We start from the raw sequence: 13569 nt of genomic DNA, 5'->3' as shown, positions 1-13569 counted from the left end.
TTCTTTCTGGGTAGAAAATACTTGTGCTTGAAAGCGTACTGTAGTACTAAAAGCATTTATGTGCTGAGTTAAACAGAAACTAATGTGCCATTAAATTATTCTTAATCTGTGACTGTATTAAGTCAATTAGTCCACAGCTGTTTACATCTGATCTGATCTATCTACAGATTAATAATAATGACAGAACCTTTTTGCTGCTGTTCCTTAAATAAACATTTTTTTCTATAAGCCAAATATATGAAAAAACAGCTTAAGAAACAATCAGAGGAACCCACACTAGGAATCACTGAACAAGAAAATTATCAGGGTTTCCTCCAAAAAATTCAATGTCATGAAAAAGAAATAATTGGGAATTCAAGCTTAATCAAGAATAAAGAGACGGGCTGGGGATATAACTCAGTTGGTAGAGTGCTTGCCCTGCAAGCACAAGGCCCTGGGTTCAATCTCCAGCACGGCAAAAAAAAAAAAAAGAATTCAGAGGGTATGTAGAGCACTTACCTAGCTTGCACAAGGCCCTGGGTTCAATTCCCAGTGCTACCAAAAAGAAAAAAATAGAGACAACTGAATGTAAAGTATGATCATTGATATAAATAATGTCTAGACACTTTAAGGAAATTTTAGTAAGGACTGAGTATCAGATGATATTAGGGAATTATTGTTAATGTTAGTTATGATAATACATCATAGTTATAAAGGAGAATGTCATTTTTAGGAAAAACTGGCTAAAATGTTATGATGTGTTACCACTTTCTTTGAGATGGTTCAGATAAAAGGAGTCTGCATGTACGTGTGTGTGTGTGTGTTTGAAACAATAAAGCAAAATGTTGGCAATTGATCTAAGTAGTGGGTATGTGGATATTCCTTGTACTATATTTTCCAACTTTTCTGAAGTTTTCCGAAATATTTACTATAAAAAGTTGGAAAATGCAGCGCATGCAAGGCTTGAGAGCTTCCTGCAGATGGCAGCGGTCCTCAGTGTTGCTCATTCATAGGTCAACCCCAAGGACCTGGATTCCAAGTACGCCTATATCCAGGTGACTCACGTGATCCCGTTCTTTGACGAGAAAGAATTGCAAGAAAGGAAAACGGAGTTTGAAAGATCCCACAACATTCGCCGCTTCATGTTTGAGATGCCCTTTACCCAGGCTGGGAAAAGGCAGGGTGGGGTTGAAGAGCAGTGCAAACGGCGCACCATCTTGACAGGTACGGCTTTGCTTGGTGTCCGTGCGAGCTCTCCATTAGGGATGCAGGTGCATACCGTTAGTCACCTTAGGTAGCGTCCTTCATGCCCGTTCAGTTCAGCATTGAATACTCATATTTTTCCATTTATCGGTTTGCTCTTCTTCAGACCAGAAGTTCATGTCCATGTGAGGTCGTTTACCCTCTTTAGAACCTGAAGAAAACAGTGGTCCCTTTTCTGCCCAGAGGTTTTCACACACAATTCCAGGTGACACAAGAACCCCTCCTGAAGCCCACCTGGAGTCCTCCTGGCCATGGCCACCTGGCCAAGAAACCACACTCAGAACATGTCCCTCTCACCAAACTCTGCTGCCTGGACCTGCTCAGTCATTTTAGGCTGACAGAATAAGTGGTGGGTGAGGCTGGGTTCCTCCCACCTGGCTGCTGACAGTGGCTGCTGAACTTCAGCTGGGGGCCCCCAGCCCCGTGAAGCCTGCTGACTTCAGAGGCCGCCTCTTAGCTCAGGCAGTTTTACTTGACCCTTTGGCACTGCCACTGACGGCCCATTCTTGCAGATGTTTTTTGTGTCCTTTCTCGGTTCCTGAAAAGTGTAGTCACCCTGAGGGTGACTTACATTCTTTGGGTGATTTGGGTGATGCTTGACCCACCTATTCTTAGGTTAGGATCAGGAATATAATTAGGCTAACCAAAAACAAAACATTTTCTTGACAGAAAACTAAACCAGTGAGAAGCCAGTTTAGAAAGTCAGGTGTTTCCATAGCCATCATTTGAGCACAGTTTCCAAAGAGGCGCCTTAGTTAAGTAGAACCAGGAAGCACCCACTGTCTCCCTGGAGGTTGATGCTGGCGAGCTTTCCCTCTGGGGAATAACAGAAGCTATGGCTATATGTTGTTACATGTGAAAGAAGCTCTACTAAGATGCCTCACTTCAGGTGGTTCTCCGCTTTTGCTTTAAACTGTGAGTTGTATCTTAGTTGAGATGTTACCAAAATAAGAATATGAGTCATTATAAAGAACTCAGAACAGTGTATTACAGGGAAATGAGACAAAAGTTTAAAAAAAAAAACAACTTAGACTTTTCCACTCCTGCTTTCAGACTAAGATGACATGTGACATGTAAAACAGAACCGCATCAGACATGAGTCCCTCCCATATCTAGATGCACTGATTTTCTAATATGCACCTTCCTAGCAAGTTCTCATTAAATAAAATAAGTGTACATCTGGATGGAATATTCATGGGAACTAGCAACATACAGTGCTCATCTGTATGTGACCATGACTTTGTTTCCTTAAATCAGGTTGTCAAAGGTTATTCCAGGACCAGCAGCATCAACAGCCCCTGGGAACTTGATAGAATCCAAGCGTCCAGCCCCCAAACCTGCTGAATCAAGAAACTCTGGGGTGGGGCCCAGCTGTTGTGTCCAAGCCCTCCAGGGCGTTCTGAGGAATGGCTCAATTTGAGACCTGCTGCTTTACAGAAAACCTAGTTCACTGTGGAGTCCAAGTCAGGGGTTTATCATGATTATTGTTGAGGTAGCATACTGATTCATAAGATAGGGTGTTTTCCCTGAGCAAATGTCCTTATGGGTTGCAGTTTACATTTGTTGCAGAACTATTTTAGATTAGATAAAGGATGTGAGTGAGCAAAGCTCTGTATGTGCCAGAACAGAAGGGACAAAGAGTAACTGCACTGCCCAGATGGGCGGAAGAGCCATGGCTGGTTGGTCGGGTTAACTGCTTCCCACACCTCTGGGGCTGAGACTCAGGGCCAGCAGGGAGCCTGGCCTGGCATGCCTGCGGACCCTGGTCACAGCCTCCCTGTGTGAACTTGAGCAGGTCGCCAGACCTCTCTGTGCCTTAGTTTCCTCATCTGTAAAGTGAGAGTTCTAACATTTTTTATTTTTTATTAGTTGTAAAAGGACACAGTACCTTTGTTTTATTTATTTCTTTTTATATGGTGCTGAGAATCAAACCCAGTGCCTCTCACGTGCCAGGCAAGTGCTCTGCCACTGAGCCACATTTTTCTCACATTAAATAATTTTGTAATTGTAACCAGGAGGGGGAAGAACTTACTTCATTTTGCTAGATTTCATCCACCACTGACTTTCTTGCCTTTTGGGGCTGATAATGAGGAGAGGAGATTATAGTGCAACAAAGTACACACACACACACACACACACACACAGTTTTGGCCCTGAAATATTTCAGAATATTGAAAGGGTGGTTCTGAGGTGGAGTACAGATTTAGAGAGAGGAACATGCAAATGCAGCCAAGAGCACATGTGCCCTATGCAGCCTTAGTTAAGGATGAATACAGTGGGCCTTTTGAAGACTCTAACTCGAGAATCTCCCCCAAGCTCCCCAGGTCCCCAGGTTTCTCTTCCATTGTTTTGCTTCAAACCTGATGTCTGGCCTTCCCTCCATGCTGGCCAAGATTCACCTTCCTGGATAGCACCTGATTGGCTGCAATAGTGTCATCACAGAGAAGTCCCATGTCACTCCCAGCCTCCCCCATCGGAAGTCTCGCAGGAGAGTGAGAAGCTGAAGCTCCAAAGCTAGATTCTTGTGTCCCAACTAAAGAAAATTTAAAGTAAGACACGAAAAACAAAGCAAAAGAACTTTGTTATAAAAGAAAGTAAAGTAAGGCTCAAGCTAAAAGCACTCTCAAGAGAGAGTGGGTCATTTCCAAGCAGGGAATATTGTTCCAAATTTATTGATCTTTCTTAGTTGCCTTGAGAGCTGGGGTCCACCTTTTGCACTCTTAGTCAACCAGGTATTCAACTCCTCCTTCACATCAGCCTTGAAGTGTTTGACCGTAGTTGGTCCTCCCCAACTGTCCTGGTGGCCATCCTATTTAAGGGGGCTTCGTCTACAGGTCAATCCTATGTTGATGTGAATATTGGAGTCAGAGGCCAGACAGAATTTACCTTGGTGCATCTGCACTACTAAAGAAAGTTCTCCTCCGAAATACATAGAGAAATCTGTGGCCATAAATCCTCACTGTACAGTGAGCCCAGTCAACCCTGTCAGGAGTTACTCCCTTTTATCTTTCTTTTTTAACATATTTCTTAATTGGCTCCTTTTTTCACCTATTTATTCTCAAGGTTTATGCACTTGTAATTTTTTATAAGTTATTCAACTATTCTTTTGCCTTCAAAAGTAACTTAAAGAAAACCTGTTACCCTGCTATGTTATTGGTTTGTATTCCACTGCTCATTCATCTACTGCCCAACCAAAGCATCTGAGCCTGCCTCGCAGCATTTTCCTGCCTTTCTTCTTCCTGGCTCTTCTGCCAAGGAGTTTCTTCCCAGTCACTTTCCAGTCTTCCACACCAGCCCACACTGCACTCGTGTTGGGAATACCCACTCCCCGTCCAACTTCTGTTCACTGTGAGCTTTTCATGCAGTCTCCACACATACCACCGTGTCTGCACCTCTCCGTGCAGGGCTGCAGATCTCTGCTGTTTATCAGTAATGTCATGGCTGCTGTGTTGGTCACCTGACTGTCCACCTTCCAGGGCTAGTGTGCTCTCCCCGTAGTCTTTGGGGCAATGATGCATTCACTCACTTAACAAGATGCCTTGGGCCCTGGCAGAGTTGCAGCTTGACATACTCATAAACAAAGATCTGTGGCCTTGAGCTGCTTCCATCCCAGCAAGAGCAGACAGATGATAGTCAACAGGATGAGCAGATGTACCTGTGTTAGAACTCAACACGTGTTCTGGACAAAAGCAAAGGAGATTGGGAATGTGAGATGGAGGGGAGGATTGCAATTTAAGTGGAGGGGCCAGGGTAGGCCTCACCGAGCAGAGCTGGGTGAGGAGTGGCCATGCAAACATCTGGAGGGAGAAGAGGCTATGAGGACAGGGATCACCAGCGGGGGTGCCGTGCCCAGGGCCTTCAGGGAACAGAGGACTGGTGCGACCAGAGGGAGAGGAGCCAGCAAGGACAGCAGTGCAGGGGGCCACTGGGCAGGCTGTCCTGGATCATGTGGACCTGGTAGCTCGGGCGTAGACTTCAGGTTTTCTCTGGGTGGTATTACCGTACCTCTTCTCTCTTGAAGTCTCTAGTTCCCAGCCCAAGCAGCAGTGGCTCAGGATTTTCACCAAGCAGAGTCAGTGTGATCCATGAATGTCGCTTGGTTTCTTCCTCTGAAATAACGGTGATACCACACCGTGGCTCTCAGGAATACTGTCACACTTGTTGTGACATGACTGTTGGCCTCATGAAACATGTCAATAGGTGCTTTTTCTGTAAAAATGAGAACATAGTAGCATTCCTCTATACAGCACACCGGTCTTTCCAAATCCAAGTACATCTCTGATCAGAACACCACTCCCCCCAGTTGGTAAGCAGCAATGCCCAGTTCGGTTACACTATAAAAGGAACTTTTGTTCACAGAGAATTTATCAATCACAGTACTGCCATCTAAAAACTGTATATCTGCAAGGACACAAACCCAAGGCAGGAACCCATGGCCTTCAACTGGTAAGACATTTTGAGAATAGAATAAGCCTATAAATGTGACCAGTGAGGTTGCCTTGGGCTTGTGCATTTTTGCTAGCTTTGTTCAGACATTGGTGGGCCCCTTGGACCTCTGACTTATAGGAACTGACCCTCCCAAAATGGAAACCCATTTTTTGGTGTGTCCTTCCTGAATAAACTCTCCTCAGTCCCTTACTAAAGAGTACAGAATTCAAACAACCACTCTCAGCTTTTGCTTGTTAAAAAATAAGCTTTTAAGTGCATATCATGTCTGTTAGTAAATATATATTAAATGAGATTATTACAGTTATTCACACTATATGTATGTTATTATAGAAAACAAGATGGAAATGTGCAATCAGCCAAATCAGAAACAGCTGTTTCTCTTCATTTTTAAGCTCTTTGATGTTGATATGTTCAGATATCTATGACAAATGAAAATAATATTGATCAGATTTTTTTATTTTAAAAAAGTATTAGAAACAGTAAATATTTGTATTTCTTGTTCCTTTAAGTTTCACAACAGTTTTTGAATTTCTGGTTCATGATTGCTTTGCTTGGAAATATATTCTCATTTGTTAGATTTTATTGATTTCTCAGATTTGTGCAAATTTAGCATGTGATTCAAAGTTGTTTGGAGAAAAAGGAAATTTCCCATTGATACTTTATGGAACTATTTTGGACTTAATCTTTTATATAACACCTCAAAACCATTTAGTCTTTTTTATGTTTTCAAAAGCATCTTATACCCACCAACGCATTTGGGTCTTACCACTTCCAGGGCTGAGGATATAGCTCAGTGGTAGAATACTTACACAGTATGTACAAGGGCCTAGATTAGATCCTCAGCACTGCAAAGTAAATACATAAATAACAAATCTCACCACCTCCAGCTATGGATAAGTACATATCCAGATGTACTTTTCTTATCCATAGCTATAAGACAGCTATGGATAAGAAAATTGAACTGGGATTGATAAAGTGATTTTTTTTCAAAGATGTGCTTCTCACATTAAAGGATAACAAGGATCCAGGTCCCTTGATTTCATTTGGTACAACCCATTAAACACACAAGATTGTAAAGGAAGAAAATACACTAGTTCCACAAAGAACTGGCATGTGGCTTTGGCAAGCTTTGGATTCCTTGCCTGTACGATAGGAATGATCATTACTTCTACCTCAGCAACAGTGACGATGGTGCCGGCTGTGGAATAATCCTGGGCCTCATTCCTCTGCAGCAATACACTGCTTCCCCTACGTGAAGAAGCGGATCCCCGTCATGTACCAACACCACACCGACCTGAACCCCATTGAAGTGGCCATCGACGAGATGAGTAAGAAGGTGGCCGAGCTCCGGCAGCTGTGCTCCTCGGCTGAAGTGGACATGATCAAACTGCAGCTCAAACTCCAGGGCAGCGTGAGCGTCCAGGTGAGCCAGGCAGAGCCAGCCCGAGGTCCGGAAGGGAAAAGCCCTTCGCACCAGCAAGGTCTGCTTTAGTGCCCTTTACCTTCCCCAGTGTCCATGTAGCTCCTCCTACTATCAGGGAGAGGTGGTGGCCCCTCCAACCCACCTGCAACAGTCATCCTCACTGCACTGCCTGCTGGGGACAAGAGATCGCTCTCTACAGCACCTGATTTTTCAGTAATTTGTGGGATTTGGGTTGCTTAATTGGAAACATCAAGACTTCTACATATAAGAAGGGCAGATACTAGGTTTCCCCATAAAATTGTGTCTGAAAAACTACCCAAAGTTTCACTTTCAATAATATTTTGATTAACAGAAATTCTTCATTTTAATATAGTCCAATCAATCAATTTCTCCTTTTCTGGTAGCATTTTTTGTAGAAACTCATGCCCTTTCCAAGACTTCAGAGACGTTCTCTTGTTTTCCTCTTTTGCTCAGCATTCACATTCAGGTCTGCAATCCATCGAGAATGGATTTTTGTATGTATAGGGCAAGGGTCCAGGTACATTTTTTTTCCATATGACCATCCAAGTGATGTGTACCATTTATTGAAAAGATCATCTTTGATCTAGGTACTGACTAAAAGATATGTTCAACTTGTGAATCAATCACCTCCCTCCAGTGACCAGTATACATCTTGCTTTGTGGATAGTCCTAAGTGTGTATAAGTAATTCCAGCACATATTTATTTCCATGCAGATCCCTATAGCTCATTGTTTTCTTTTCTCTTTCAAGTAGATTGTGTTTATGAAAGTTACATGTAGATTGTTCTGTAAAGGAAATTTTTTGCTTCATTTTCTGAAATCAGTTTTTGCCAGTGATTCATCTAACCTACACTAAAGAACCATGAATTATTGCCTAAAAGTTTTCTAAATCTCTTTGACCACAGAACTATTCACAGATGTTTCCAGTCTTCTCCCTTACATTCTGAAAAATAATGTTCCAAAATTGGTTAGCAAGTGAATATAAATATTCCAACAATGTGATTACACAGCAGGGCCAGAGGCCATAATTTTCTGTAGTTGGAAACATACTCACTCAATAACCTGACCTGAGAACATCCAGCCTCTATCAAAAGGCTGTGAAGGGGTGTGGGCATCAGTACAGGGTGGGGCTGGACAGGTTGGGCTCTCTAGAGGGCAAAATATGTCCTGCCATTTGACAGTGACCTTCAAGTTTTATAAAATGTGCAACCATCATATAAAGCAAATTAATCCATGTTAAAAATGAAGAGATTAAGTTTGTACTTGTACCTGCCCAGATAGCAAAAAAGTTGTGGCCAGAGAATATTAATTCTGACATTTATTTGTGTATTTCTGTGATTCATTATGAGGCTCATGGAACTGCTGCTTTACAGGACAGAGCTATCTATGTGGCTTCTTGACCCTGCACGCCAAGATCTAGTTATATTAGGTTTTGTGCAGTCTCATCAGCTTTACTCTTTGAGTCTTTTAGACAGTTGGTCGTTAGGGTGGTCTCCACGTTGTCACGATCCCACACACCCGAGTCTTGCCCCATACATTTAGTCATCCTAGGAGGTTAGCTAGCTGTCCCGTCTCAGGCTCCACCTCTGACACTGTGGCTTGTTCCCTCTGTCTCCCCACGTCTGGTTTGAATTCCGGTGGCTCAGTTTTCCGGCCACTTACCACACAAGTCCTGCCCGACCTGGATCAGAACCTCAGACAGACAGCTCTCCCCCCCACCCGCTCTTCACATCACCAGATCTTCCTGGGAAGAGAGTGCATCGATCACATGGTCCAGTTCCTTCCCCAGCGCTTCGGTGCTGGAGTGTTCTTCCCATCCCAGGAAGTTCAGCCTTCCTTTTCTCCTCATTCCTGTATTTCCTGACTTACCAACTTCAGAGAGCTCTTTTTAGCTAATTGGAAGAGAGATGCAGAGTTCTGACACACTGGCTGTAGCACACCTCAAATGGTTACTGCAGGTGTGAGACAGCAAACCATTTTACCTATGGCTGCCTGTACAATTCAGCAGAGTGAATAATTGGTTTTTAAAAACTGGCATATTAACTATATTTTTTCATTTTTCCCTGAATTCGCCAGATTGCCTTTTGTGTAACGAAGACAGTTCTGGGGCTCAAGCCTCGGTGGTAAGAATCTCTGGCCTGCATCGCTGGTGTTTTGCTAGTTGGATGTTCAGGCTTGACTAGGTCTTTATGTTTCCAAGTCATTCTTACATAGAGAACCTTCATCACAAGTGACCCAGGTGATGGAGCAAGTGACATGTGACATTACACTTTATTTTTGGTTTCCTCTCGGGTCATAACTTCCTAGAAGGCAAGAATCATGATTAACTCACTCAGACATTTTTTACCACATGCCCTCGAAGCTAAACAGGTGGTAATAGTAAGTTTTTTTCCTAACATAAATGAAACCTTCTGCTCCTTTCTAGGTCAATGCTGGTCCACTAGCGTACGCACGAGCCTTCTTGGATGACACAAACACAAAACGATACCCTGACAACAAAGTGAAGTTGCTGAAGGAAGTTTTCAGGTAAGCATTCTAAAAATGTCTTTTTCTCCTCAAGGATCAATCATTTCCGTCCTCACTGAGGAAAGAGTTGCTACCCTTTGTCCTCTACATGCCTTTGTCTCCCTCTCCGCCCCATTTCAGGCAATTTGTGGAAGCTTGTGGCCAAGCCTTAGCAGTAAATGAACGCCTGATTAAAGAAGACCAGTTAGAGTATCAGGAAGAAATGAAGGCCAACTACCGGGAAATGGCAAAGGAGCTTTCTGAAATCATGCACGAGCAGGTAAGTGCCACCCTGGCTCTGGTGGATCAGACCTCTCATCAAGGGAACGTGTGTTCACTGGGTCTCAGATGCACCCTATGATGGGCTAAGCCTTCAGCATCTTCCCAGAGTTTTAATATCTGAAGAAAAATGTGACCTACCACACTCCTGCTCCTGTGGCCCTAGGTTGCTTAGGGAACAGCTAACAGGTTGCCTCTGTGTTATGACCTAAGACCACCCAAGAGAGCAGCACCCCCTCCTCCTTGTTTTTAGAGGGGCCGCGTTTTGTGGGGTTTGCCTCTCCCCACCATGATCCAGCCTAGAAAACATATCACTCAATCTTTTGAAAGAACAGGACTTTGCAGCCTGGTTTAAGGAATTCTCTGTTGCACTAAATGTCTTACATCACTTAAAAATACCTAGTCATTCCATTTTTTGCCTGTGGACCACTGACCGGGCACCCAGTGAATTCTTCATACTTACTTTGTGTATGTTCCTTATCATCGTGGGCATCGCTCCTGATTGGACGGCTCTGTCTTTATGAGGTCTCTCTGCAGTCCCAGTGGTCATCAGCGGAAACGTCTGACCCGAGCACCAAGCAGAGGTCAAAGAGCAGCTTCCACATTCATACAAGCCACTGTCCTAGTCTTTGTACTTACTGTTAGCATCTTGAGCACCCATAGGTGGCTTTGTGTGTGCCCTACTTTATTGCCTATTGGTCTTGCAAGATGACAGCCAGGGCCCTTTGAGTCAGTTATCCTGTTACATGATGACTTCCCATTTTGGAAAACTAATTTCAGTATTTGGACTTTAACTCACTTGTTTTTTTTTTTTTTTTCCTCCATGCTAACACGCTCAGCTGGGATGGTAATGTCACTTTTAAGTTTTCTTTTTCTGATAAACTAACTCACTTAAACTGACTCACATAAAATTATTACTGAGTTTGAGGCAGCTGTAGGCATTGTAGAGTGCATGTGCAAAGGAAAGCGACCCTAATCTGGGCATTTTAAAAAGTGGGAAAAATGCAAAGGATGTAACTCAGTGATAGAACACTTGCCTAGCATGCTCAAGGTCTGGGTTAGATCCCAGCACCAACAAAAGAAAAAAACATTGAAATAACTAAATAAATGAATGTGTGAATAATTAAACAGAAGGAGAAGTCTAATGGGAACCTATTTATGGAGAAAATTCAAACTCTTTCCACGGAACCTCTAAATTCCTGCAAAATGCAGAGCTCAATCAGTGAGTGCCAGCTTTTGACACTAGGAAAGATGGAAATGGGAAGAAATTATAGGCTGAGACTGTTCAGCTCCAACATCATATGGACATTAATTGCAGTGATTTGTTCTCCACTGTACCTTGAACTTCCCTTTGTGTCAACAAGTGTGAGATTAAACCCCTTGGAACACTTAAGCAAAATGAGTTGCAGACTGGAGTGGTTGCTTCAGTTGCCTAGAGAGGAGCCTCTCTGAGGGTCTGTTCCTGAGTCTCCACCTGCTAGAGGGCGAGTCTGCGCCCAACTTCCTCCTGGAGACAAAGGCTGTGCAAAGATGCACGCTCAGGTCAGAGGCAGCCACGCTCTCTTACCCAGGAGGGAAAGCTCCGAGACCTTAAGGAGATGGGAGAGAAGCATAAATGGCTCCAAATTCACTTTGGAAGACTGTCAAGGGACAAGGCTAGGTCAGATCCCAATCAAGTCGTAAGCTAGACCTCAAGCCACCTTAAGTATGAGGAGTCTAGAATGTTCTTCATTCACTCACTGGTGAAGGAAACGAAACAGGTTGCTGTCTCTCTCTTTAAAATCTCCATCTGAAAACAGTCATTTACTAGATATGCTCAAACAGTGTCTCCCTGCAAACTGCCAAAGCCACTGACAGTGGTGGCCAGTTTGCATGTCGTCTGAAATGTAGTTTTGAGAAATGTCTGGGGACTCACCTTTTGGTAACGTCATGTTTCTGTGCCTTGAGATCTGCCCGCTGGAGGAGAAGACGAGCGTTTTGCCGAATTCCCTTCACATCTTCAATGCTATCAGCGGGACTCCAACAAGCACAATGGTTCACGGGTTGACCAGCTCGTCCTCGGTTGTGTGACTTCGGCTCATGGACCACGGGTGGGGACTTGCTTTGTCATTTGCAAACTCAGGATGATTTCCAAAGCTAATCACTGGGAAGACCGAGCACAGGGAGAAGCCATGGGGAATGGGAGAGAAAGGGAATCGGGTCTGTTGGTATTTCATAGCAGATTTTCTAAGGCGTGGGAAGAGGGTGCACATATTTTTTTAAATCTCACTGGCAATATCTAGAATTTTCCTTGTGTCTTAACAGAGATGTGTGGTGGACATTCTTAAGCTGGAGTTAAATTTTATTCTTCCTTACAGAGTAGTATTAAAATAAGTGACCTAAAGAAGAACAGTGTTCTGGAATGTGGATGGCAGGGGCAGCAGCACGGGCACTGAGGCCAGGGGCCTTCTGCTTCTGGGCTGAGCTGGAAAATCTTGAAGATATTATTTTTTTTTTCTTGTGGCACATTCAGGTTGAATACAAGAACTATTTTTGTGTCTAGTTTTGATGACCTAAGGAAACTGACCATTGTCATTTTTGTACTGGTGAACGAGGAGATTTAGTGCTTTTATACTTATTCCTTGCACTTAAAACATGTGAATGCTTAAGAAACTATGTGAGCTTAAAGCTAGTGGAGCAGTTTAGAACCAAAGGCCTGTACTAACAACCACAACTATGCTCAAAAGTAAACCTAGTACAGCATATCACGATGTACATACAGTTTGTTAATACAGCCTCGCATTCTGTACATACGTGTATTACATTTCTACATTTTTAATACATCTGCTTCTGCATTGAGTTTAATTGTCACAAAGTTGTGCTGTTCTTAGTATATGCAATACATTTGACTTTACTGTTTTATTCTTGTACATAAAAAAGTGCAATATGGAGATGTATACAGTCTTTGCTATATTAGGTTTATAAACTATTAAAAATGTCATCCTTTTGCCAAAATGGTGGAATATGTGATTGGTAAATCATAAATCCTGTGGTGAATGGGGGGTATAATTTAAAGTTTTCACCATGTTATATTTTCTTTCAAGACATTAATTTAGTAATTTTATATTTGGGAAAATAAAGGTTTTTAATTTTATTTAACTGGATCACTGCCCTGCTGTAATTACACATTCTGTACCACATCTGTATTAAAGATAACGTTGCTGATTTTCCAATAACGAACACTGGGTATTTATTGTTTGACAGCCCTAAGGGGAGCCAGGTATTGAAGTACTTCAGGGAGTAAAATAACATGGTATCTGAAACGTTCTTTAGTATTTTGGGGAAAAGAGGACGGGTAGACACAGCAGAATCGACGGTGTCGGTGGTGCGGAAGCGGAGCCCGCATGCGTGCAGGATCAGAGCACCGCTTTCTCTGCTGTCGTGGAAGTGTTCCTGATCCCGATTTCAGGACGCAGGCCGAGTGTCGTGTTTCCAGAGGACGCGGTGGCGCTTTGTCAACCCGTCATCTGGTTCCAGATCGTGCCGGTTGTTCCCCTGTGCCTGCAGACGCCTTTTGCAGTGGCTTTGCCTGCTCGCCTGCACAGTGCGTCCATCTTGACCTCTCCCTTACTTGCTTTGAGGCACATGCTCTGGAAAGAGGTGGCCGTTCAT

The 13569-nt window shown here is 43.3% G+C and overlaps 1 protein-coding gene across 13 annotated transcripts in view; it reads left to right on the top strand.

Moving 5' to 3' along the window:
• The window catches only part of DOCK9 (dedicator of cytokinesis 9), a 276566-nt gene extending 263429 nt beyond the window's left edge, over positions 1-13137 (top strand). For all 13 annotated transcript variants that reach the window (XM_079136871.1, XM_079136879.1, XM_079136881.1 and 10 more), the window contains 5 exons: positions 993-1203; positions 6924-7114; positions 9560-9660; positions 9781-9919; positions 11866-13137. In XM_079136871.1, the coding sequence (XP_078992997.1) occupies positions 993-1203; positions 6924-7114; positions 9560-9660; positions 9781-9919; positions 11866-11988 (765 nt within the window). In that variant the 3' untranslated portion in view covers positions 11989-13137. The remainder of the gene's footprint in view (positions 1-992; positions 1204-6923; positions 7115-9559; positions 9661-9780; positions 9920-11865) is intronic.
• The last annotated feature ends 432 nt before the right edge of the window (positions 13138-13569 follow it).

The sequence above is a fragment of the Sciurus vulgaris genome (assembly GCF_902686455.1).
Source record: "Sciurus vulgaris genome assembly, chromosome: 4".
Taxonomy (NCBI): Eukaryota; Metazoa; Chordata; class Mammalia; order Rodentia; family Sciuridae; genus Sciurus; species Sciurus vulgaris.
Note: the sequence above shows the minus strand (reverse complement) of the source record. Positions and strands in the feature narration are given on the sequence as shown.